Genomic DNA, 26,329 nt, shown 5'->3' on the forward strand with positions numbered 1-26,329 from the left:
ACCAGTGCTGGGCAAACTAGTTCCCAGTGCTATGCATGCCCTGCCTGCACCATGCCCCTGCTCCCTGTTCTCCCTGTGCTTCCCAGGAGCAGAGGCTCTCTGCCGTGGAGAGCAATGCCCATAGAAGTGTCTGGATGGTGTGAGGTAGAAGGGAAAACTGGAGCATGGCCTGGCAAAGTTGTGGCACCTGAGGCTGGTGCTTTGTAGGAGGAATCTTTGAAGGCTGGAAGCTCTCTGGAGTCACCTGTGGTCCCTGATGGTCACTGGAGACTGTAGAAATGGGGCAAGTGTCCATATGTCCATCTGGACCCATTTGTACGGTATATGTGACAAAGAATGAGGGGACTTGTGGTAACCCCAGTCTGGCTTCATGCTGTGTTTTGCTGTGCTGGCCACCCTGGGACTTTCCCAAACGTCCATCTCTGCATTAAGATCCCTGGCAGGGACAAGCCGCAGTTACTCAGCACCTGGCAGGTTTTACCCCCTCAAGGCTATCTCCTGTCCACGTCCCTCACCACACCCTGGTGAGAGGGCTGGAGGAGAGCCCATGTAGCTCTTTATCAGCCACCTGCAGACCCCACTGGCTATGGCCATACCCAGCCCTGCTGCTGGCTGTGATAAGAGCCAGGACCTGCATACAGCACCCAACACCCAGCACCGCTTCACCACCTGCCCTGATGAGGCTCACAGCCCAAAGAGCAGGAACTGAGCCCTGGGTGCTGATGGTTCTTGTTGGAGTGCCGTGGTTTTCCCCAACCTGTCTGCCCGCTGTGTGCCCTGGGACCCCCACAAGTGGCATGTAGCAAGGTGTCAGGAGATGGAAGCAGAGAAGTCCTATGAGGGCCACAGTCCGTAGGCACGCACAGAAAGCTGCCCAGTGCAGAAGGTCTTCAGCATGTCCTTGCTGTGTCACCACGCAGACAGTGACAGATGCAGGGAACTGTTCCCCACCACCTCCTGCAAGCCCTTCCAGAGTGAGATCTGGTTCCCTACGGTTTGGGCTTCATGGAGTAAGGAGTGCATGGGATCCCAGCGTGGGTATGTGGCTCGGCTGGGGCGCTCAGGATGGGCTGGAGACCTCAAGAATCACTCTCCATAAAGCTTCCCTGTCCACCAGCACCTGTAAGAGCTGTACTCATGCCTACAGACAGCAGAAACACATCTGTCTTCTGGGCGCACCACCCAAACACCACCACCTGAGCCCATATCCTCTGCACACCCGGGGGCTCCCAGTTGCACGGAGCCCCAGAGCAGATCCCTCCCGCTCCCTCCCCACAGGCAGCAACCAGAGCAGGACACCAGGGCTGGAGCACAAATGCAACAGATTTTATTTCATCTCATTTGGCCGCTCGCTGTTGGAAGGCTGGCGATGGGTCGGCCCCAGCTCTAGCTGCCGTGCTGTCTTAACGGTACTTGGCGGTCAGCACGGTGCCCACAGCGCACAAGAACTTGTCCAGGGAAGCATGGACCTCTGGGGTCAGGGCAGCAGGGTGGTGGATGGCCACCACCACCAGGAAGCATTGGCCCAGGAGCTGCAAGGCAAAAGGAGAGGGTGAGCGAGAGGGTGAGGCGGAGGGTGGCTGCATGGCCCAAGACGGGGCTGGGGTGGGGGGCAGGGTGGGTCAGCCCTTCCCAGACACTCACTTTGAAGTTGACAGGGTCCACGCGGAGCTTGTGGGCATGGAGGTCGCTGAGCTTGGAGAGGGTGCCTGTGATGTCATCAATGTGGTTGACAGCCTCAATCAGGGCAGCCACTACCTTCTTGCCGTGCCCCTTGATCTGAGCGGAGCCGTGTGACAGATCAAAGTGGGGGAAGTAGGTCTTGGTTGAGGGGTAGGTGATGAACATCCTGTGGAGCACAGTGAGTCAGGGCCAGCAATTAGGGGAGGAGGACAGGTTAGACAGGGAGGGATAGGACATGGACAACTGAGGACGGGAAGAGGATCAGGGACAGATAGGAGAGAGACAGCTGGAGGACACCTACCTCTCCAGGGCCTCGGCGCCATACTCCTCAGCATGGCCGGCGATTTTGGTGAAGATGCCCTTGACATTGTTCTTGTCAGCAGCGGACAGCACCATGGTTGCACCTCCGCGTTGGCAGCCCCCAGCACGGGTGCCCCTGCAGTCTGCTGTCAGCCTTATATGCTGTGCTGGTCACTGCCCGCCCCCCAGCCCGCCCCATAGATTCTGGACCCCAGCCAGGCAGGGCTGCTGCCCTGCCCCACCCACGATACTGCACAGGCTGGGGGGGAGGGGGGGTTGGATCCTGGCACGAGCTTGGGTTTGGTGTTAGGGTTGGGGCAATGTGATGTTGGCATGATCTGGAGTTGGGGTTAGGATTAGGGTTAGTGTCTGCATCGGCATGGGTTGAGGTTAGGGTCTGTCTTGGAGCAGGTGGAGCAGTCAGTCCCCAGCCCCCTGGCATGGAGTTAGGGCTGAGGTGTCAACGAAGGGTGCCTAAGGAGGCTAGAAGGGATGTGTTCAGCCCAGGGGGAGCAGGCAGAGTGGAGGGGACAGAAATATGGGGGCTGTAGGCTGAGGAGCACTGTGGAAGCCTATGCCTCAAGGAGCCGCCCCTGTGATGCAGACTGACCTCTCCAGCACAGCCCTCACACACATGCAAACTGCCCCAGTACATGCACTGTCCCTACACACACCACTCTGCAATGTAGCCCCTACACACCACCACTCTTTCTCACTGCATCTTCTGCTCATTTCTTCTGCACTCCTCACACCAGTGCACCCCAATGCATCTTCATGTCTTTCTCCTTCACCGCAGCTGCATCCCTTTGCAAACAGACCCCAGAGCTCCCTTCGTCCCAGCCCTTGATGCTATGGGGACTTAGGGTGACCCTGACTGCTGGAAATGGGGCACACAGAAGAGCTACAGGGTCAGTGCCAGATCCTGATGCAGGCACTGTCCTGCAGTCACAGGAGCTCGCAGCAGGGGAAGAGGGGAATGTATGGCCATAGCGACACCCAGTAAGCTCTGCATGTCCCAAATGATGAAGGTGAGGAGGAAGGTGAGGAGGATGAGGAAGATAAGGAGGGCAGGGAAGGTGAAAAAGGTTGCAGTGGTTCCAGTAGGTTTGAGAGCTGGCATGGAGGGACAGTTTACACCCGTGTTTCCTCCATTTCCAGCAGTTCTTATCATTTGTGTTCGGGGGAGATTAGCTTGACCTGGCACCATATCAGAGCACAGGAGGAGGGGAAGAGTGGAGGAGGGGGACTGCTCTTCTGGGAAGCAGAAGAAGGGGAGGCTGTGTGTTTGCTGCCCATGCACACGTCAGTGGGGCAAACTGCAAAGGCAGAAGAGCTCCTCAAACTGAGGGCACGGGAATAACTGGCTGTAAATGAACACAGATATGCTGAGATGTAGATAGTGCTTTGAAGTATGGAGGGAAAGCACTGCATTTGGAAGTGAGCTCACCGAGCGGGGTATGGCATGGGGACTCCCTACCAAAGCAGGTGCTGATTTTCTGGTGCAGTTTCCCTCATCCCTCATAAACCCCGATTTCCTCCTCTGGTCACAATGCAGAACAAACCCAGGGCTAGTTTACTATCTGATCACCCACCATCTCCTTCAGATCTAAAGCCAATGATGTAAAAGCAGCAGCCTTGTATTGGACTACAGCTCTGCCTGTGACATTTCCAGCCTCTCCAGATGGCATGGGAAAAGCAGGCACTCAGGGCACGAGTGGAGGGGCCCTTCCCAGGCAATTGCTAGAGAGTTGTGGCTTAGGGGCTATGAATTGTGTTTGGACTTCATAGTTCGCAGTGGATTTTTTTCACTCAATGAACTCGTCTGGTTGCCCACAAAATTCATGCAGGCATTTAGTTCCACAGCATTCACAGTGAAGTCCTAAACAGCCATGGTGATAGAGCCAGGAGAGGTCAATCCTTCCCCTATGGAAAACTGTTTAAGGAGTTTGAAGAAACACATTTGGCTTCACCCACGCCAAGCAGGTTTGCAGGCATAGGAAGGTGCAGGCTGAGCTCTGTCCTCAGAGTCCTGCTACGAGCTTCAGGATCATGTTTAACCAGGCAGGCCCCATGCCAGACCTGGAGGAAGGAGCTTCCTTCCTCCCTCCCTCCCAAGGGGTGCAGGGAAGCATTGAGTGTGCCCCAGCCCACCCTGGACCCCTATGCCCTGTCCCCAGCCCCAGCACACATGGACACAGTGCTGCAGCAATGGTGTCTTTATTGAAGACTTGAAGTTATAGATGGTAGCTCATCTGTACTTCTCAGCCAGCACAGCAGACACAGCAGACAGGAACTTGTCGAAGGCAGCATGCACCTCGGGGGTGTAGTCTTTGCCCATGTGTACAGCCAGCACCACCTGGATGCACTGCGACAACAACTGCAAGGCAAACAGAGGCTCAGTACCCTTGCTCTGGATGGAGGGCTCTTAGCCCCAGTCAGTCCCCCATCCTGGCCCTGGTACCACCCCTGGCCTCCAGCTCCTGGCCCCCAGGATCCCAGCTCCCAGGAACCCATCACACTCTGACTTCAAGACCCCAAAGCTCCAGGACTCCTGATCCAAGGACAACCTGATCGCAGGACCCCTTTATCCCAGAACCCCCTGGCCCCAAGACCTCCAGGATCCCAAGACCCCTGACCCCAGGACCCCCAGACCCAAGCCCCTGCTTACCTTGAAGTTGACGGGGTCAACACGCAGGTTGTAGGCATGCAGGTTGCTAAGCTCAGACATGGCCTGGCTGAGGTTGTCCACGTTCTTCACGGCATTGCTCAGGGCACCCAAAACCTTCTTGCCGTGGCCACGGATCTGGTCAGAGCCAGGCGAAAGGTCGAAGTGGGGGAAGTAGGTCTTGGTCTGGGGATAGGCGGTGAACATCCTGCCGGAACGAGGCTGGTCATTCTGCTGCCCCACAGTTCCCCCTGGCCCAGCCCACACACCCCAGGACCTGGCCCGCACCCCTTGGCTCCCACTCCCCAATTCCCACCCCATCAGGTGCTCCTGGGCTTGGCTCGCACCTAACTAGAGCCTCAGCTCCAAATTCCTCCTGGTGGGAAGCGGCCTTCTCCCAGGCCTGCTGGATGAGCTTCTTGTCCTCGGCAGTCAGCATGGTGGCAGCTGGTGGGGTGGGCTGGTGGCTGGTGGCAGTGTGTGGTGGAGGAGCCTGTAAGGCTGACCTCTTATAGCTCCCTGTACACCCGCCCCAGCCTTATCTTATCCGCACGGTGGGGCCGTGGCTGTGCAACGCTGGGAGCAGGGAGCGGCAGTGCATCGGGGGGCCCTGACACCCACAGAGGGGGCCCTGAGGGGGCACTGCTGCCCTGCCCTGCCCTGTCCTACCCTGCCCTGCCCTGCTCTGCCAGCTGTGTTGGCCCTCTGCACTGCATGCAGAGGGGATCCCTGGCAGCCCCTCGCCAGGCTGGGGGAAGGCACGCATCAAGGCTGCACCCTGCAGTTGGCAGCCACTGTCCTGTGGATGCTGCGGCCTCAGCCTTGTGCTGCTTGGCGCTGCTGTCAGGATGCACCCTTCTTACCTCGCCAAGAGCCTGCATGGCTCCTTGTCCTCCATGTGTCCCAGGCCCTGGTATCCTCCAGCTTCTGACACATCCAGCCCTCTCCAAACAAAGAGCCCCTTGGCCTGCTCCCCTCCTATGCCACCTTTGCCCTCTGTGTGTTCCCATCACCTGTCTGCAGCAGCCTAGAGAAACCTGGGTGAGGAATAACCTTCTTTTTTGGCACCTGGTCTTTCCAAAGTCCATACCTGCTTGCTCATCAGGCCTGGACTCGCTGCTTTGTCCCCATCCCAGTGTGTGCTCCTGCCACTCTCCCATAGGACATCCCATAGGGCATGCAGTGGTTGGGGACTGTCATATCCTTCACTCAGCCTCTGCATGAAATCACTGATACGAATCTGGGCTTAGGGATGTATCCCACGCTGACCTACACTGTAAATTGTTGATTTAAACATTCAGGTTATCCAGAGACCCACAAAGATAGGATGCTTTAAAAACTTACTGCTGGTGCCCTGGTCAACATCAGCAGATTTAGAGCATCTCGGTGGTTTAAAACTTCTGCATCTTATCTCTCTTCTCCTTGCCCAAATACAGTGCTTTGCACACATCTTTTCACGTCAAAAATCTGAGACCTGCATGAGCAGTGAGCCTAACACAGTAAGAATCCCACTGGAAGAGTAGGGAGCTCAGTAAATGAAGCTAGAATCACTCTGCTCTTAGACAGACCCATCCAGATGCCCTGGATGATATCACAGTTATTGGCCTGCCCACAACATATGGATCACTCAAGTGGAGAACACACCAACAAACAAAGGAGGGGCTTCTGAATTTCAAGCTGCTCTAACACTCCAGGTGTTTTTTGTGTGTGTGAAGAGGTGATGTGTACCACTGTAAAGTCTTGGAAATACTGTGGAAGAGAAAGCAAGGATGCAAAGAAAGAAATTCACATATCTTTTATCAGTTGGGAGCTGGGGTATTGGCTGAGAGGCATGGAAGGTCCATGCATGCCACTCAGGGAAATGGCAAACACTGGGAATTTTTGGTCCCTCAGATATCATCATTTATCTCCAGGGGCCATTAGTCTTCCCAGATTTCAAAAGCAAGCAAAGTTCCTGATATAAATATAGGAAATGTCAAGCTGAGGGGAATGTCCCTTTAGTGAACAGGTGGGACTAAGCAGGTGTGATTGCCTAAGGTGTTCACCTTGTCCAGACCCTTTGGAGAAGAGCACATAAAGTCAATACGCAGCATTGCCCTGTGCACATCACGCCATTTGGCAGTGCAGCTGTTGTTCAGAACAGGCTGTGCTGGATTTTGGAGAGTCTAAACAAGAAGCCTGGGTCCATTCATTATCCTAGCAGGGTAAAGGAATGTTTCCCGATCAGTTTTACATTTGGTTGACATATCTTCTGAACTGTGAGCAGTAATAGTCACAGGGCTCTAGCCTGCTCTGGGCTTATGATCAGCAGTATGTTGTTCTCATTATGTACATGAACTTAAACAGCTTAGTATTTTCCCCTCTGTATTATGTAGTGATTTCCAAACACACTTCCTAAACACTAAGGTGTGGGTGAAACATGAAAGATGAAAGCACAGAGACCATAGATCACAGTTGAATTATTTATTTTAGTCTGCAGATGGCTGAGCCCCTGCATAGGACAGTTGAGGGGACTGCATAGGAAGAATACCCCAGAACTTGGCAGCTGTTGTGTGCCATCGGTGCATGTCCCTAACCCGGTGTGGAAGCCATTTATCTGTACTTCTCGGTCAGAACAGAGGAAATGCTGGACAGGAACTTGTCCCATGCAGCATGAACTTCTGGGGTGAAATCACTGGGATAGCGGGCAGCCACGGAGCACAGGATACATTGGGAAAGCAGCTGAAAGGGAAAAAAGAAGATGAAATCCATTGTAATCAGTAACACATGCCAATCTAAAAGTCTGCAATATGCTCTGGAATGAAAAGAATACATATCCCAACCAGGTAACAGATTAAACTGGACCAGATGGTTTGCTAGAAGATCCAGTCTCAGGTTAAAAATCAGCTGGGGAACCAGCAGCAACATGAGGCTGTACCACACAGTCAGGGATTAAACTCCCATTAGTCTAAATGACCAGTGGCCTCTAGTTCTGTGACTGGTAGTTTTCATCCCTGAAAGTGTGCCCACTCACCTTGAAGTTCACTGGGTCAACCCTAAGGATGTAAGCATGCAGCTCGCTTAGTTTGGCCAAAGCACCTCTAATGTCATCGATGTTCTTCACAGCTTCCCCGATGGCATTCAGGACCTTGGAGCCATGGCCACGAAGCTGAACTGAGCCTTGACTGAGATCAAAGTGAGGGAAGTAGGTTTTCGTCTGAGGGTAACTGGCAAAAAGCCTGGAGGAGAACGAGACAACAAAGTTCAGCAGTGGAAAAGGCATGTGTGATCTGGCAAAACCTCAGGACAAGTGCACTGTAAAGCTGCAGAAATACACTCCTTCAGCAATTAGTAGAGCTTTGGAAGCTTGAAGCTTGGAAACTTGAAACTGTCCCTACATTTCCTATATTATACCGTAAGCAATTTTGTAAGATCTTCAAACTGCAATGAAAGCAGGGTTGGTATGAGTGGTACTCGGAGTCCCAGCAGGAATATCACAATATTTCAGACTGATTGTAAATAGCATTTAAATAACTTTGAACAACAACAACATCTAACAAATGCGGACAGCTATTCTCTTAATGTCCACTACATGGCAACTTATGTGATAAACCAGTTTAAGTTCATTTCCTAGTAGTGATAACCCTATTTCAGGACACCGAGTATGAATGACTTTGAATTCCTCTTTAGGGTTCCTAGCTATGAATTCTTCTCAATTACTATAACGGGAAGCAAACCCATAGAATGGTTAAAAAATATTTTTTTGCTGTAAAATTTTGAAGCCATCAGAATTTAGTAGCACAGGTGTAATTCCAGGAAAAAAAAATCATGTTAAAAAGCATACAGTTCATCAAGCCATTCCCATCAATCTTAACACGACTGCATGAGTCTCACTCATGCAGCACTGAAGCAAGATGCATCCTAACAGCAAAGTCAGAGGAAGCACCCTCTGGGTGGGTGCTGTGGGTGACTTACCTCTCCAGTGATTCCGCCCCAATGGCCTCAATCTGGGTAGCCACCTTTGCCCAGATGGTGGTCACGGCAGCCTTCTCAGCTTGGGTCAGTGTCATTTTGCAGGAGAGTGCTGGCTCAGGCTCTCTTCAGCGAACACCCAGAGCAGGTTGTACTAAGTGCCCTCACGGTCCTGGTTATAAAGAGGAAGAGGAGAGCGGGCCTTGGTGTCTGTCCACACTCATTGGTCACTCCAAAGGCCCACCCATGGAGGTGGGAGACCCTTATCTCCCCCTGAAACAAAGCCCATTTCGGTCAGGGTCAGTGCACTGGCCGCCTGGTTTGCTGGTGTTATCAGCTTCTTGCTTCTTAACACGTATTGGCCGTGTGGCCTGAAAAAGTTGAACGGAGAGATAGAGCTGGAACATTCTAGTGATGGAGGATTAGGACATGTCTTTAAGTGGATTTTGAGTGGATTTTGAGCAAACTAAAAAGCTTGGATGGTAATTTGTATTTGTCACCTTGCTTCACAGATGTGCACACTGGGTCTTTCTGGGCCATATCCAATACACATGGCCACTACATGGCCTAGTATTGCATATTCAGTACTTCTTAGGTAGTGCTAGAATATGTGCAGTATGGCTCGGGACAGGGAGTGAGACCCTGATTCTGAGGAAATCAGTGGAGATTTTGGCATATGCTCCAGCACTGTCAGGCATTTACTGGCCTCTTGCGAAGAGTTAGGGACCGACTCCACTACTGATATTGCTAAATACAGCACCAGTAGTCATGATTCACATGAATGCAGGGAGAGACAGCTTATGAAATCAAGTATAGTACTAAAAAGAAGCATGTTTATGGGAGAAAGCCCAGTCAGATGTGCACAGATCTCAAATTGCTGAGTGCTTCCTGAGACAGTAACAGTGATATTTCCCAGCAGTTTGTTTCCTTAATCTGCAGTTCCCTCTGATACAGATCTGAGCTGCATCAATAAATGCTTCATACTCCATCTCTTTGATTTGCAGCTGTGTGATTCTCACAGCCAGTTATCCCTTGTGCCTTGAAATAGTCCTCAGCACCTCAAACAGTGCTGGTATGCACTGTGCTGCATGCTGGGCGTGCACATAAAGCCCAGTCCTGTGCTAGAAGGTTTGTGTCTTCAGTGCATGGACACATGTGATGGGTGAAGGGACAAATGAGTAAAGGAAGGGCCAGCATAGGTCTGTAATCACGGCTAAGTGGGCAAAGTATCCAGGAATACCCAGCTGGAGATGGTTGCTACCAATGCTTGGGGAATGCTGTCAGCACATGAAGCTCCCTCACTCACCTCCCTCTGCCACCCCATTAAACCTTAGTAGCAGTGCATGGCAAGCTGGTGGCACGGCCAGGTGTCAGATCGTGTTCTTTGCCCAAACAGCACTGCATGCTTGTGCTGAGCAGGTTGATGTGTATAAGCCAGATTCCTTATCAAGATGTGTTTGTGTTTGACAGCACTACCAGCGGCTACACGCAATGTGCTCCAGATGTGGCTGCCCTGCTGACAGGACAGGCACTGAGCACTTTATACAGGAAAATGCTGTATTCAGTTTACATCAGCTTAAATGGATGGAGGTATTGAGAGAAGCTGTATTCATCATCTCTAATTACATGCATTTAAAAAACATGTGCAGTGTTCCAATAGGAAAATACTTTGAAAATAATGCTGTTGTTGTCTCCTTCTGAAAGCACTACCTCTTACATCGCCCACTGCATGGCGATGCTCCAAGCTCTGCTGACAGTGCTTGAGGGAAGTCCCCGTGACTCAGATATAGCCAAGCAGATGCCAGCAATACTCCTTCCTATTTTGCTGCCAGCTGTTTAACCTGAGCAGCGGTCCTCCACGACTGGAGGATTAATGTCCATGTAGGCATGAAGATCAGAGTGATGCCTGTACCGGAGGCTTGTTGCTTTGTATATGAACGATAAGTGCTGAAGTCCTTATTGAACTTGGATTCTTTCTCCAAGAGTTGCTCCTGCACTATCACAAAAGTCAGAGCAGCCCAAAGGTGACAGTAGTTTGCTAGGAGGGGCTCACTGCTTGCCTAGGGTCAGAGTTGTGCTGGGGACAGCTTCAGGAGCTCTTCAGAAAAGAGCCTGGTGGGAGTAGAGAGATTTGCGGCCATGTGCAGCAATGTGACATGGAGATGGGCTCCGTCCCTTCTCAGCCAAGTTCCTCGCCCCACTGTTCCAGCTGCCCACAGGGTGCTGACCCTTGGGGCTCCTGGCCTACGCGACTCAAGGAATTGGACAACACAGCCAGTGTTGTTCCTCTGTCGCAGGACTGATACATCCTCTGGGAAACTGTGTCTCTTTCTATTGCTTTTCATATTTAGGCTTCATAAACCTATAGCATGATGTGTACCTGAGTACAGGCAATGTATCTTTGTTATGAAGCTGTGAAATGTTCCCAGAGCCTTGGGAAGGAGCAGCAGGCTGAGCTGGCACGTAGTCCTGCTGCACAGCAGCCTGGCTTTGGGGCTGCCTGTCCTGCCTTGTCCTGCTCCTGCAGGAACAAAGCATGGAGCAAATGAGAAAAGTGTTTTTTTGTACTAATGTAGGTCTTCTTTTTATCCTCTCCCAAAGCAGGCTGTCAGTTGAAGTCAGCAACAGACCTGTTTGCTCATTATAAGTGAGGTTATAATTTCCTGTTCGTTAAATGAACAGTAACTGTCCCCATGGGCCTCTGTTCTGCACAGTCGCCTCTCTCCCAAGGGAATTTCAGAGGGTAACAGTGGCACACACATCTGCTCTAACTCTGAAGAATTTGGGTGCATTAAGCTTTGGAAATCTTAAAAGCAGAATCTTTATCCTGGCTTTATTCTTTCATTTCCTACTAGCACTCAAAGAGCTTGCAGTTTTTTAGAGCTTTGCTTTAACTCATCTCCAAGAGCTGGAAGTGACAAATATGCCTGCAGATTTTGTATTGAAGAAAATAAAGTTATGCTTGGAAGCAGACACACTGGGAAATTCTAACGTAGCTGCCCAGCACTGGAGCACGATGAATGCTCTGCTGTGATAATGTGACTGCTCTTTAATCGCTCACCAACAACTCTCTCCCCTCAATGGCAGCTTCTCTTGCTTCAATTGTTATCACCTGCCTGGCAGAGAATGGCTGTGCAGATTAAGCCCTCACTGCGTGTGCTCATCTCCCTTTCAGTCCCCAACCACCCATCTCTGCCTGAAGTCCAAGGAAAGAATCTTGCAGAGAAAAATCCAGAGTGGGGATATCTCGGAGCATTCAAATATCTAAATATTGCTATCAAATATGGATGAACTGAAGTGAAAAACCTGGGCCATCCTCTGACAAAATTGCTGTTAGTTTTCTGATCTCAGCTGGACACACAATAAGACAAATGAGCCAAAAGAGCTGCCAGAGGAACACAGTTTGTGGCACTTGCTGTTGGCCAGCAGCTTGTAGTTCTAGAGTTGTAATAACTGAATGACTCAAAGCGACCAAAGGAGATCTTGAGACATGAAAATAGTGAAGGGGTTTGTGGGCATGTGGGAAGAGGTGGGAATGAACCTGCAGGCACCATGGGCACTGGAGAGGTGTGAGGTGCCAGAGGCACTGTGGATATGTGAGGTGCTGGAATACACTGGTGGTGCCAGGCTGATCTGGTGCACTGTGCATGGGCATGTGAGGTACTGATCCGAACTGGGGACACTGGGCTGATGGTGGGAGCACTGCTGGGTAGCATGAGGTGCTGGGCCGAGCTGTAAGCCCTTGGCTGAAGTGGGAGTGCTGAGAGGGGGGTGAGAGGTGCTGGGCTGAACTGAGGGCACAGACATCTTCTGACTCTAAGGATGCTGTGATTCTGTGTTGGCTGTCTGGAGGCACAGGGCTCCAACTTGGCGTGCTGGGGGCCTGAACGTGAGGTGCTGTGCTCTGTACTGGGGGCACAAGGGCTCCAGTGTGATGTGCTGGGCTGAACAGGGGGGGGGCACAGGGAAGGGAGCCTACAAACAGGAGCGGAATCAACTCTTTGAAAGGGTAGATAACAGTAGGACAAGGGGAAATGGCTTTAAGATGAGGGAGGGAAGATTTAGGTTGGATGTCAGGGGGAAGTTCTTTATAGAGAGAGTGGTGAGGTGCTGGAACAGCTGCCCAGAGAGGCTGTGGATGCCCCGTCCATCCCTGGAGGTGTTCAAGGCCAGGTTGGATGGGGCCCTGGGCAGCCTGGGCTGGTATTAAGTGTGGAGGTTGGTGGCCCTGCATGAGGCAGGGGGTTGGAGATTCGTGATCCTTGAGGTCCCTTCCAACCCTGGCCATCCTGTGATTCTGTGAAAAGTGAGACACTGAGCTGCCGTGAGGACAAGCGGCTCCAACTTGACGCGCTGTGTCGCACTGGGAACTCAGGGCTCAGCCGTGAGGCGCTGGGCTGCACTTCAGGCACGCGTCTGCACTGCGAGGTGCCGGGAGGAACGGCGGGCACAAGGCAAACGGCAGCCGCCGGGCACCGCGAGGCCGTGCGGGCTGCGCCGCGGGCACGGCGCCGGGCTGCGAGGCGCGGGGCCGCACCGAGGGCGCCGTAGCGGCGGCCCGGGCCCGCAGCTCCGCCCCGCCGATCGGCCGCTGCTCCGGGGAACCGGCGGCGGCGGCGGAGGCGCGGAAGCGGAAGTCGCGCGGGCCGGGCCGCTTTCCTGCCGAGCCGCGTCGTTGCCCGGCCGGTGCTCGCTGCGGCGCGGCGGTATGGGCGAGAGCACCAGCCCCATCAGCGTTATCCTTGTGAGCTCGGGCAGCCGCGGCAACAAGCTGCTCTTCCGCTTCCCCTTCCAGCGCGGCGCCGAGCACCCCGCCGCCCAGGCCAGTAAGTGCGCGCCGGGCCCGGGGCCGCTCCGTGCGGCGGGGCCGCGATCCGGCCCGCGTGCTGGCAGCCCCTCCACCGCCTTCCTTGGCTGGCGCGGCAGCCCGCTCTCAGGCGTGGGGTTTGTGTTTGGATGGTCCGACCGCATCCCGGACGGCCCCCTCCTCCTCCTGGAGTTGCTCTATGAGTTCTGTCCGTTCCGCGCTGCCCTGCCTTGGGTCTGCAGTGCCGGATGTGGAGCCGTGCCCACGTGTGCGGCCAGCCCTGCTGGTGGTGTGCTGCGCTGTGCTGAAACGCCAGAGCGGGTTTGGGAGGGCTTAGCATGGTGTGTAGTGCTGTAGGTTACAGCATCACGGCTTGCAAACCTAACCTGTCACCGGGCAGCGTTACAATCAGTTTTCAGTTTCAATGAATTTGGTGCCTAGGAACATTTAGCAGTTTGGGCACCGAGAACATGCCAAAGTGATCCTGAGAGGCACGCGATGGGTGAGCCCTGTGTGTGATCTGGGGCTTTATCCAGTGGTGAGGTTGTTTCCCACGGATCATTTGCCAGCTGCCATATGTCACAGAATCACGGAGTCACAGAATCACTTGAATTGGAATGGGCTTTTAAAGGCCTTATGGTCCGACTCCCCCAAAATGAACACCCACAGCTGCATCAGTGCTCAGCACTCACCCAGCCTGACACTGAGCATCTCCAGAAGCAAGGCACCCACCGCCTCTCTGGCAACTTGTGCCAGTGCTTCTCTGCCCCTACTGCAAAAAACTTCCTTGCATCCAATCTAAATCTGCCCTCTTTTAGTTTGAAACCATTTCCCCTTGTCCTGTCACAGCAGTCCCTGTATCTCGTGTGAGATTTGATGCCCCTCTTTAGATTGTGAGTCATTTTTCACTGAGGAAGAATCATTTTTGAACCCCATTTTGTCCTTATCAGTAAAATCTGAAAAGATTGTTATTATTTACTGTCTGCTTCCCTCCTGTCACTCCCCAGCTTTTTGTTGGTAAAAGATTTGGATATGTGTCACTGCAGAGGGGGCTTCTGGAACATCACTATTGTCCTGAAACATGAGTAAGAATGTGGACAATTAATGAGTTGAATATTTAATTTTTGCTTCCTTGAATTGCAACATGGTTCTGCAAACATGAATTGTTCCCTGGTACTTGGCAGGAAACTTGTTTCTTTGAATGCTTTTGTTTTCTCCATGTCCCTTGAAAATGTAAGCTTCTTGCTCCCATTTGTTAATGTGTTTGTGAGTGAGAACTGAAAAAACAAAACCAAGACCTTACTGTACACTGTCAGGAGATTGCTCCCTGAGAAAGCTGTCTTTATTCTTTGCCTCAGATAAACCACGGAGTCGATATGCGGTGAATAGCTCCGGTGATACCTCAGAGGACCAAGATGGGGACTCCAGGTAGGGAGAAAACGATTCTCCTCGTCTAACTTTAAAACTGAGGAGGAGCTGGCCTCCTTTTTTCTTATTGCTAGTTCAGTAGGCAAACACTTGTAGTGCACAGAAGACCTGCAAAGGGATATTGTAATGCCAAGTTAGGAGAAAATCAGTGTTTGATAATGAGAAATGTCTAATGAGTGAATGCTGGTGAGTCTGCTGTATTCTGGGCAAAGTGTAGCTTGGGTAAGTTGTGCTTGTTAGAAAGGCAGTGGTACTCTTTCAGAGCCAGGAGCATTAATCCTTTGGCAAAATTCCACTTTTCTCCACCTACCTACATGTAACTGGCTCTCTTACAGAGTTGCCTCATGTTCTTCCTTAGCTTAACAGTGATACAGAATTGCTGTGCACTACTGAGCAACTAATTGTGTTTCTGGGGATGTAGCTGCCTGTGTATCCATGAAGTGAAATAGTGGCTCAGGAGGGCTCTGAGACTTAGAAACTGAGTTTTTCAGCTGCAGGAAATTAGAGAGTAACAAAAGCAGCAAACATAGGTGGTGCATTGTTCAGCATGCACATAATAGACCTGGATCCTCTAACTGGTGTTGGGAGAAAATCTGAAATTTGCTGTGTTCTAAAGGCATCATTATCAGATAGGAGACAAACCTGGGCCACAGTTCAGTTGTAGATTTTTTTTTTTTTTTTTTTTTTTTTTGTGGCATGTCTTTTAATTTCAGATATTAATACTGGTGTAGTTGCTGCTGTTCTTGGATATTAGAATGAAGAAGTTGTCATTGCTTTTAACCAAAAGGCAATTTAGATGCCAACCTTACAAAATGTAAGCTGGTTCTTAAGCCTGACTAAGAATAGTTTCACTGAAATTACAGCCATCCCTGGCAGTAACTTCATTAAATTCATACATTTTTCCAGGACTGACATCTTAGGAAAACAGTATAGCAGAGGTAACACATCTTGAGGTCATTTGTGTCTACTACATCTTCTGGTATTTTTGAAACCTTCCATTGCAATGTTCTATCTTGTCTCCATGGAACACAGTGTGGTACAGTGCAAAACTGAAGAAAGACCAAAATGTGTTTCTTAAGTTTGATATCTGTTGAAGGGCATTTCAGACTGTCCACAGGACAGTGCCGAGTATGCAACCTGGGAGTGCTCAGTGAATGTTTGGTGGTTATCTCAGGAGTTTTGTTGGCTGCTGTTCACTTGGCTCTAGTATTTCCCTAGAGAGATTTATGACAGTGTGCCAGCTTTTTTCTCATAGTGATTCTTGCTGCCTCTGCCATGTAGGGAGGTTGGACAAAGCACGCAATGCAGAGCTGTGCTTGTGGATGTTGTCTGCTGAGTTTGTGCGATGCACTGTTGGCTACTGCAGTGGTGGAAGCAGAGATTTTATCACACAAATTATGGTCAGATGAGACAACTGACACTGTTCAGTATTTTACTGAAAATAGTTTTAAGTAGGTTGAATGTCCCGACCTGTAGTCTGCCTTAACCAAGGAGCTGGTTTTATGTAGCGGTGTGCTGGAATCAGGGGCTGAGGGCTAGCACTCAGGTCTCTTGGGTCAGGTATTAACTATTAAGCTTTTAGGGAGCTGAGTTCCCTAAGCACGAAGTATCAGTTTTTTTGGCACACCACCAAGTGAATCTGGGCCATTCTGAAGCACTGAGTGAAAGAATACTAAGACAGAAATCCCCCTTTGCAGTGATGGCCTTCAGAAAAAGCAGTTGCTATTTGTGCAGTCTCACACAGCAATACACACACAAATCCATCCTGCACTGTCTGCACCTGATGGATATAGAGGTTACTGGAGTTTATAAGCCCTATATTTATGTACCTGATGTTGAGGTGTTTGCTAACACAGGTCTGTTAATCAGGACATGCCTTAGTATTATCCCCTATGGATGCAGGTACGGGGTGGTGGGAGCAGCATCTTGTTGCTCTGAAGTACTAGTCCTGCTCACACAGCTGTGTGTCTGCACTCAGAAATTCAAAGCGTCTTTCAAAACTGCATTTGTTTCTGTTTTGTTTATGAAAAACCTCTATCCCATATTCACAGTGCTGTGAATGCACTGAAAAAGCTATCTTGTCTCACAGGAATGTAGAAGGGAAGCTTGCAGGTATATTTAACGCAACAGCTAAATATCCTTCTCTTCAGCAGTACCTGCTAGTAGAAGAAATTACCAATGCTCTTTATACACTGAGTACTGATAAGTGACATCAGGCAAGAAGAAGTTTATTTTTTCACTAGACTTAATGACGTAGATAGAAATAATATTCCAGCACTAGGTATGCAAGTGCATCTTCCATCAGGAAGCTATAAAGTCTCTTTAGGGCTGTGCACAGCAGGTGGCTCAGGCTTCTGATATGCATGAGGCAGGTGGAGGTGTAAGAGAGTTGGTGACAGTGCAGAACAGATCCTGGGAGTGAGCAGAGGCAGAGGGGCAATGGCTGGGGAGAGAGGGAGATACCTGTGGTTTGTAGTCATTGTGAATGGAGAGGGGAAGGAAGGAGCTTAAATATCATATGCCATAAAACCAGTGTTGTTATTGAGCCTGTATAATTTTTTTCTCTTGGGCTCCAGGTTGGAATGTTTTTTTATGTTTCTATTGAAGGCTGTGGAGTGACCAGGTTTGTGAGAGCCCCTCCTGTCTCCCCATAGCAGTTCTGTCCTGGTGCAGCACAGAGCTGCAGCAGTGCTCTCCCCAGAGCAGTAGTCCTCAGATTCATCAGCATGAAGTCCCATCCACGTGCTGCTGGTTTTGATTATCTGATTGGAGTTGTCCCACGTGAAAGTCATTTGTGAATCACTGTGTTATTTCTGGAAGGCTGCTTCAAGGAAAGGTTGGCAAAAAGATCCCTTTAAATCACCACATATAGGTAGTAGCTATGGATGTTTTTTGGCAGCACAAATTGGGGTTTTGGAGAGGGCAGATGCTAAGCTGAGTGGATGGTGTATGGCAAGTTTGATAATGTTCTCATGTTTAGTAACAAAGGCTATTTCAGATCTATCTAGTCACTGCAATAGTTTGTATGAAGGTTGGACCCATCCTGGATGACTGCCTTCAATTCACTGGCACTCTAGGATCAAATATGTCTTAGAGAACATTCAATATCACTTTTTTCCTAAGCTGCTGGAAGCCAGAATGGTTACCTTTGAGCTGATCTCTTGTGGAGCAGTTGAGTTGTAAGTATTTCTTTATGGCTCCAGAAAATGACATCAGTTTAGGTGCCATAACTCTCCATTTCCATCTTTGTATCCGTAATTGGATTTCTTGAATCCTTCAGACATGAATTTCCTGGCGTTCATTATGCTTTCTGTTACTTAAAAAGAACTGCAGCCTATTCATGAAGTCCTACCTCCAGGTTACTGGTGTGTATTGGCTATACTGATTTCTGTTTCACAGAGTTGTAACTCCAGGTCTTTTGAATATAGATCTTTTATTCCTCTCAAAAGCAAGTCAAGCAACACAAGTGGTTGAGGTGTGCTGGGGTTGGCCATGCAACAGAGAGATGCTCAGAAAAATCTGTCACTGTTGAAACTAATGACCTGTCAGTGGCTCTCCATGCTGGCCTCTTCTCATACTTCCCTAATTCGCTGTCTTCAAAAACATCCTTCAGATTTGAGTGCTATTTGAGTGCAATAACATATACTCCTCAGAGCTATTGGAGATGCTTGCTATTCTCTTTTTTTTCCTCCAAAAGTGTGAAGTTGTGCATTAGCTCTGTTGAAGCCAGAAGATAAAGCTTTGTTAAATTGGTTTGAAATGTCTTTTGTAGTTTTGGTGTTTTTTTTAAGGGGATACAGTAGCAAAAATTCTATTGCAGATGCACACAGAAAAACCTGTTGCACAGGACACTGCATTTTTCAGTAGCATAACTGACTTAACCAAAGAGATTTAGCAAGCTTTGCAGCATTGATGTCATCAATTGGCTAAATACTTTTGTTACAGAAACCCAAGCTACTGAAACAAGGACGTGAATGTCCCTTTCTAACAAACAGTCCTTCTCCTGTGGTAATGTTTCTATATCCTCTGTCCCTCTTTCACTGGACCTCAGTGTTCTCCTTGTTCTTTGTTCTGAAAGCTTTCCTTTCTGTAAGCCTCTTCCTTTCTGGTCACCCATCCATCCCTTTCTGTAGTATCACCCTCTTTGTATAGTTTGTCCTCTAGGGTTGTTCTACCTTCTCAACATGACCAGTGGAAATCAGCTGTCTCCTGCATTAAATAATTGGTGGAGGTTTCCATTTGATCTCCCTTTTCTACAGTGGGCAGCGTAAAGCTTTTAAAGCCTTTTAAACCACTGGAGAAACTCTAGGAAACAAAGCGACTTTTGGAATCTGTTCTAAATCAGAGTGGAACCTCTTCTGTTATTTTGTTGTTGTTTATGTGTTTGTTTGTCTGTTTTAAGGTAAGCATGAGTTTAATGAGTGCAATTCCATAAATGCAGCAGGTTGTGGGAACCCATTGCCATAGCATTGCTGAGAGAATTGAAATGTCATCAACCTCAGCCTGCAGCACATCCAGCAACTCACCTACCATTAACTTGCGCCTCTTCTCAATACTTACCATTTTCTTTACAGGAGTTTAACTCTTAATAAATCCTCCTAGTTTTTAACATTATCTTTTTCTCTTTTTTTTTTTTTTTCTTTTTGTATTTTATGTACTTGCGTCGTTTATTTTGTTTATGTTTTTGTTTGTGTTTATGGCCATGTTCCCATTTCAGAGACCAATGTCCTCTAACCGATGAACAATTGGTTTCAGGGTAAGACCAAATGTTCTCAACAACCACCTCTGTCTAGAATGGCTTTCTTTTCTCACCATCCTGTCAGTGTGCTTTGTTTCTGGTTTCTACTTTACACCAAATGATGAGGCAATTATGTGCTAAATCACAATGTCTATAGGAAACATATTCCTAACAGTTAATGCTAGGATAATTACAGAGGTCCTACTAACACTTCTGTGCTTTCTGCAGGGTAACCAGAATGAGTGTGGTACTGTCCCTAACGTGAACTGAGAAAAGTTGTGATCCTCCAAGAGTGCAACAAGAATAGCCTTAGCTTTGTAGTTATGCCAGCAAGGAGCCCTGAAGCAAATTGCCTTGTGACAAGCAATGACCCAAAAGTACAGATGAGTGACTGAACTATTTATAATCTCACAATAATTATGCAGAGCTCGTTGCAGAGCTGTTTTTGAGCAGCTGCTCCTTCCTGGTGCCCTTCTAAGCTGAACTGACAACTGCATTATAGCCCCTTCCTGAACGTGCAGAGGGAAAAGGGCTTGTCTCTGCCAAGGGCCCATAAGTATTAAAATACATTTCTAGTCCTTTTGTAGCACAAAGATGGTCACCTAGATAGTCGGCTTCCCCCCTACCCTACCTCAAATACAAATTCTTTGTAATTTGAAAATTATGAAGAATTTTTGAATTTCTTTGGCACCTTAAAAGTGATTATCCACCCTTGGGGAAACACTGAAGTTCTGTTTGAGATCCTTTTCCCCTCTTGTCTGCATGCTAAGGCAAAGGTGCTGTTGTTTCAGCTGTGTCAGTTCCAGAGGAGGTGCTGGTGGCAGCAGGCAGCCTGCATTGGCTGCTTTATTGTCTGAGATAAAATGATGGGAGTGACATATCTGTTGTCCCTCAGTCTCCCTGCCATCCAGAGGCCTGAGAAATGTATAAATCATGTGCAGTGGTTTTGGGGGGTGAGAGGTAAGATCAAATGACCAAACCAATGAATCCAGGCTGTCAGACCAGGAGAATGTGTCTGGAGTCCAGGTTGCTCTGGAGGTGCCATCAGGTGGAACCCCTGCAACCCATCAAGAGGGATATACATATCCTGAGCGTGTCACCTGGCTGCTGTTGAAGCATTGTCCCAGAAGGAGGTTCCAGCCAGCAAGAAGATAGGGAAGGCTTTACAAAATTAACCTTTCAATCCACTGCTCCCTACCGAGCCAAATGCAAAGTCATGCTGATGCTGAATGTCAGTGTCATGAGCTCTCCTGTGGAAATGCTGAATTGTTTGGCACCACAGTTCTGCATGAAAGTAACTTGCTTTAATTCCATGTCGAAGTCAAATCTTAACAGTGGTGTAAGTCATAACAATGAAGTTTGGTTTTCCAGCTTCCAAGATGTCCTTTGTCAAGGCTGAGGGAAGGAAGTGACTCATTTCTTACCAGCAAGCAGGCACTTCCTAGTTTGCCCTCCTGCTTCCACTTAACAAAGCAGATGGTCATTTTTGATCTGTTGCTCTTACAGTCTGCCTGGCTCCACAGAGAGCCTGTTAACTGACACAGCTGAGCAGGACAGAAAGAACAGGGGAAGCTCACTGCTGTCTTGGTGACTTTCTCTCCTATTTCAAATGTGATCACCATGGACTGCCAAGCCAGGCCCAGTCTGAGGAAGCATTACCTTTTCTTTACGAACTCCGTGTGTCGTTTAACCCAGCCCAGTGCAGTGGCTGAGGAGCATTGGCTCAGTGCCCCAGGAGTCTGTGGCCAGTCTCCCCTTGTCTCTGCTAGCCCTCAGCAGTGCTGGGCATCCTGTTTGGAGCAGAGCAGCCAGAGATTTGGAAGTTTGTATGGAGCTGCCCCTTACCACTATCCAACCACGGTCAGGATGACTTTATTGTACGAGCATCAGAGGCTTTGACAGCTCAGAAAGGCCCTGTGTTATCTTACACCTTCAATGTATGTAGTTCTAACGAAAAAACAGCCCCTGAATCACATGCAGGTGGATACACACAAAAGACTTGTCTGTGTATTTCTGTACTGCACCGTAACTCACTCAGAGCAAACCAGGAATGCGGTACATTGACTGCTTCTGTGGGCACTGGGGGCCTGCTTGTGGCCGGGAGATAAGGTGGGTGTGGAACACACCCATGTCTGCCCTTTTCTCTGAGTGATACTGTGTTATCTGGGATACCTGCATGGTGGAGGGGGTGGTCTGACAGGGGCACACACCGTGAATGTAAATAAAGAAACTGAAATGAATATTGCCATGATTAAAAAAGCTGGTCTCTTCAGAAGCTGGCTTGATATCCATTTGGTAAAATGGGAAATCAAACAAGGAAAGAACATTGTTGATATCAAACCTCTCACTGCTCCCATCCTGCAATAATGAGCTTCCCCTGGCAGCTCTCTGAGGTCCCCTTTTCTATGGATTTGAGCTCTGCTGTCTCAGGGGATGCCCTGAGGAAAAGGAGTATTTTGAAAGACCAGGCCGATGTTGTAAAGCCATCAGAAAGTGGTTGCAGAATCCTTCCCTGTCACATTGCAGTTCTGACCCAGTTTTGCAGCTGTGGATGTATTTTGTTTGGCAGACTCCTTGTAGATACTTGCCTTCCTATTTCTTCCCACCACAATTCTGGAGCAGCACAGTCCCACTGCAGCAAGGTGGGCACCAATGAGGGCCCACTGCCATGACTTTGTCTTGGTTCAGTGCAGCACATGAGCCTGGCGGATGCCATGCAGCTCTCAGAAGGGTGCCACTGGGCATTTGACTGCAGCCTGAGCTCTGTTAAGTGAAGTAACTTTCATGAGGTTAGATTTGAATAGGAGGGACAAGTGTAGAATATTTATTTCTTTTATTTGAATCAGCTCTGTCTTGCCTTCCCCTCTGTCGCAGTGGGTGGCTTAAAGGTCTTTGTTGTGCTTGAGTGACAGGCTGTTTTGGTATGTAGTTGCTTAGTAAGTTCATTAACCTGCAGCTAAATCCAGGCAATGGCTAACTCAAGCTGTTTTTATATTTAAACAAACTGCATCTAATCTTTCCAATGTATTTTGCTGAGCATGTACTTAAATAAGCATGACCCTGCAGCCTTTGTCTTGAATGCTTCCTGTTTGATAATTGTGATGATCTGAGAGATATAACTAAGGGATTCTTAATTTTCCATAATTGGGGTATGCAGGTACAGTAATTTAGACACAATTTACAATATTAAAATAACTCACCAATTAAATAAATCTGTTTGGATGAGCATTCAAGTGGTATGGCTTTTGAAAACTGTAATAACTTCTGTTTCTGCTCTTCAAGGTTTTCAGATGTCATCCTGGCAACAATTTTGGCTACAAAGTCAGATATGTGTGGCAAAAAATTTGAACTGAAGATCGATAATGTTCGCTTTGTTGGCCACCCTACATTGCTTCAGCATGCCCTTGGGCAGGTATGGTAAGAGATCTGCTTGCAGGCATGCTTTCTTTTCCAGTTGTGTATCTTAATGAGGGGACTTAAAATTCAGAATGGATATGTTTTCTTTTGATCCTGCTTCTTCCTGATTTCTGATTCTTCACAATGCTCAGAGCTGTCTGTATGTATTTCCAGATAACCACAGTGAGTGGCAAACTGAGGGAGCTGTGTCAGTGGTTTCCAGAAAAGCCCATTTGGTTACTTAAGAAAAGCAGTGTGGATAAAGAGAAGTGGTAATAAACAGTCCACCTCAAAAAGCATGTTTCTTATGATGCTAGTTGTTGCACAGTAGGGCTTTAGCACCTCCAATTAGCGTGGCAGTAAAAAATAAACCAACCTAACAAAACAAAACCCTCACACATGTTAGGAAGAGGTCTCAAATTTTCTCATGGATAAATTTAGGCTGCTGTTTGCATTGAGACCTTGATCTATGGCCTGTGTTTTAGCTGATTGGAATGAAAGCAATTGCCACCCAGCTTATGGAAAAGGCCCTGCTTAACTCTAGGAAATAATTTGCGTGGTTCTATATAGAAAATAATCCCTTTCCCATTCTTTCTTCCTGACAGACCGTAAAAATGAAGTAGGCTTGGTAATTTCTGAATACAACACTAATCTGTATCACTGAACTGCTTTCATCTCATTTTTCATCAAATTTACAAAACTGTTCAGTTTTTCAGGCAAAGATCTGCTTGCCAATTCTGTCATCCTTTCTATCTATAATTAGAGGTGCAAACAGATTGTTGGCAACTGCTGCTTGATATTTAGAGGATCGGATTGCTGTAGGACTACTTTCATCCAAGTAAGAAGCTGGCATCAAGCATCAAAAGCTGCTGGTGTTCCACTTCCGAAACTCATTTGTGAGCCTACAGGAAATGTGACTGAATATCACCGAGGCTCAACCCTCAAATGTTTAAGATGCTTTGGAAGACAGAATTCAAATGCCCCCAAACTGTGCAAGTACTTCAGAAGGCCTTGTCTGTGCTTAGAACAGCAGTGCCCACTTACCCTAAGGCACCAAAAGTGTGCTGGTGGGAGAAAGCTAGTTGGTCAGGTGTTGAGAAGCTGAAGCAGGTTTGCAAGGTACTTCTTGTTTTGCCATTCATGGTTCTGGCTGAGACACATACAGCAAATAGTATGATGCTAACAGAGAGACAAGAAGATGTTACCTTGTGTTGTTGTCAAAGAAACTCCTACAGCCCGTCTCAGTGTGTGTCAGGCTTTGTGAAATGATGGAGGAAAGGACTAAGGAAGGGAGGAGAGAAGAGGGGGATGCTCTGGACCTTCTGCATTGCTGTCTGTGTGGGCAATCCCACACAGGCAGCACCCACCCATAGAGGTGTGGGTCTGACTGCAGAGGTCAGGGTCTGTCACCAACCCCACAGGAGGCGAGAGATGACCAGGGAGCCCAGCCAGGAGCAAAGGGAGATGGAGCCGGAGGCAGGGCTGGAGGACAGGGCTGCTGTGTACTTGGTGGGGTCCATCCACGAGGCATGTCACCCACAACATAGGTCCAAGGCCCATCCTTGGACAGGGATTGAAGGCCCCAGGCTAAGCCTTAGCATGACTCCTGGGCCATGCACTGAAGTGGTGCTGGTCAATGCCACTGAGACCTTTTGGTGCCCTCAGGGCCCTGACAGCAGTGGCCTGCTCTCTCACAGTACTAGATTCATTTATTTTGCCAATGCTGTCCAAAAGGCACAGCTTCCTAAATGTGGTGTGGTGAATCTGAATGAAATTGAAAAGTCGTATTTGCAGTTGTTCACCACGTGTTACACATTCTTTCTGCTTTGTAGTCACTTTTATCGTAATTGCGTGAAATTTCTCTTCGTTTTCAATTTGTCTAAATGAAATTGCATCTGGGTAAATAAACAGCATGACAGAGCGCTGGAAACACCTTCTTGTTGCTTCTAGTAGAATCTTTTTCTTGGGTGTGTTCTTATCACTCTAGCAGGCACCTAGAGAAACTCCTAGTTTCCAGAATGTTCTGGATGTGGCAGCCATCTCTGCTGCTTCATTTGGGTCCAAATCAGGGACCCTTTGGAGGTTAGAAAGAAGCTAGATGGTTTCTTTCCTTTCCCACGGTGCAGAAGCAGTGACTGGAGTAACCTGTCAGTCTCTGGTTTGAATTTCTTTGGTGTTCACACCACAGTGAGTTATTGCACAGGACAGCAAATTCTTCCTCAGATGAGATTCAGAAACTACAAGAGCACCAGTATTTAATTATAGGTGTCAGACTGCCTTTTATGTAGTGATGTTCTGAATTCTTCAAATTCTTTCACCATTTTCTATTCCATTTTAATAATTTATTCTTTTTTTCTTGCACAAGAGGTGAGGTGGAAATTAGCTCAGTTCCAGCTGATGTTAATTGTGGTGGTTTCTTTGATTTTAAGGAAGAATCAGACCCCACACATAAATGCTTTTAAGTCTTTATTGAAGTTCACAAGACATCCTAGAACCTGAAACTTGAGAACAAATGGACACAGCAAGGTGATTTCGAATTGGGGCAGTTACAGAGCATAGTTGTTCAGATGAAAGCAATAGTTTTAATCATCATGCAGTCCAAATGGGGGATTTTTTAAAAAGAGAAATAGATGTGGATGGGGCTGAGAAATTTTCTGTGCTAACAGTATATGACAATTGTGCTGAGGAAAATTTCTGTGTAGGCCCCTAATGGTACTAAAATGCAATACAGGACACTTCCAAGATTGCTACACACTCCTTTGTTCTGACCAAAATGCTTTATCAGCTTCTTGGAAAATGTAGAATAACTGTGACACTTTAATCAAACAAACAAACAAACATGGTTTTATTTTTTGCAAGTCATTTTTTGATGTTCTAATTTGATTTGCCTGTCCTCTCAGCAAACTGTTACTTGACTGATTTAGGCTTTTCTTCTTTTTTTTCCCTTCTTTTTTTTTCTCCCTTCATTACCAGTTCCAAAGCACACAAGCCTATGGAATTCCTTCTAAATCTTTTTCAGGTATCCAAAACGGATCCTTCACCAAAGAGAGAGATGCCCACTATGATCCTCTTCAATGTCGTGTTTGCCCTGAGGGTAAGGACTGTCACTTGTCACTGGGGAGTGGGATGCACCTCAGCTGTGTAACAGAGTGCAGTAGGCTCATGTTCCAGTAGTCTCTTTTCAAACATTTGGTGCCTGATTTCACTTGGAGATTTTAATTTCAAACAACAAAACTAAACATCAAAAAGTGTTAGAACATCACACTGAGAAGTGGGAAACTTTTTCAGCCCAGCCCTCTATATAGCTCAAGCACAGTTGTTCTCTTCAGGACATACTGTAGAGCTGTTTTTTTGTTTATTT

At 48.2% G+C, this 26,329-nt stretch overlaps 4 protein-coding genes across 7 annotated transcripts in view; 1 reads left to right on the plus strand and 3 right to left on the minus strand.

Moving 5' to 3' along the window:
• Positions 1–1,305: 1,305 nt before the first annotated feature.
• On the minus strand, positions 1,306–2,142 carry LOC116230223 (hemoglobin subunit alpha-A). The gene is made up of 3 exons (XM_031595216.2): positions 1,985–2,142; positions 1,645–1,849; positions 1,306–1,532 (listed from the first exon to the last, which is right to left on the minus strand). Exons 1-3 carry the CDS (start codon positions 2,077–2,079, stop codon positions 1,404–1,406), a joined length of 429 nt encoding a protein of 142 aa, XP_031451076.1. The 5' UTR covers positions 2,080–2,142; the 3' UTR covers positions 1,306–1,403.
• Positions 2,143–4,184: 2,042 nt separating this feature from the next.
• On the minus strand, positions 4,185–5,154 carry LOC116230224 (hemoglobin subunit alpha-D). Its single transcript, XM_031595217.2, has 3 exons — positions 4,996–5,154; positions 4,652–4,856; positions 4,185–4,360 (listed from the first exon to the last, which is right to left on the minus strand). Exons 1-3 carry the CDS (start codon positions 5,085–5,087, stop codon positions 4,232–4,234), a joined length of 426 nt encoding a protein of 141 aa, XP_031451077.1. The 5' UTR covers positions 5,088–5,154; the 3' UTR covers positions 4,185–4,231.
• Positions 5,155–7,102: 1,948 nt separating this feature from the next.
• Positions 7,103–13,121, minus strand: LOC116230222 (hemoglobin subunit pi). The gene is made up of 3 exons (XM_031595215.2): positions 8,603–13,121; positions 7,662–7,866; positions 7,103–7,369 (listed from the first exon to the last, which is right to left on the minus strand). The coding sequence occupies exons 1-3, from the start codon at positions 8,695–8,697 to the stop codon at positions 7,241–7,243; spliced, it is 429 nt and encodes a 142-aa protein (XP_031451075.2). The 5' UTR covers positions 8,698–13,121; the 3' UTR covers positions 7,103–7,240.
• Positions 13,122–13,207: 86 nt separating this feature from the next.
• NPRL3 (NPR3 like, GATOR1 complex subunit) overlaps positions 13,208–26,329 on the plus strand; it is a 40,151-nt gene continuing 27,029 nt past the window's right edge. The window contains exons 1-5 of one of the 4 annotated variants that reach the window (XM_090151459.1): positions 13,208–13,425; positions 14,765–14,834; positions 19,552–19,590; positions 22,855–22,984; positions 25,988–26,062. In XM_090151459.1, coding sequence (XP_090007585.1) covers positions 13,308–13,425; positions 14,765–14,834; positions 19,552–19,590; positions 22,855–22,984; positions 25,988–26,062 — 432 coding nt within the window. In that variant the 5' untranslated portion in view covers positions 13,208–13,307. The remainder of the gene's footprint in view (positions 13,426–14,764; positions 14,835–19,551; positions 19,591–22,854; positions 22,985–25,987; positions 26,063–26,329) is intronic. The other 3 variants (XM_031595208.2, XM_031595205.2, XM_031595207.2) reach the window with 3 other exon arrangements.

This window comes from Phasianus colchicus, chromosome 16 (assembly GCF_987193195.1).
Source record: "Phasianus colchicus chromosome 16, bPhaCol1.hap1.1, whole genome shotgun sequence".
Lineage (NCBI taxonomy): Eukaryota > Metazoa > Chordata > Aves > Galliformes > Phasianidae > Phasianus > Phasianus colchicus.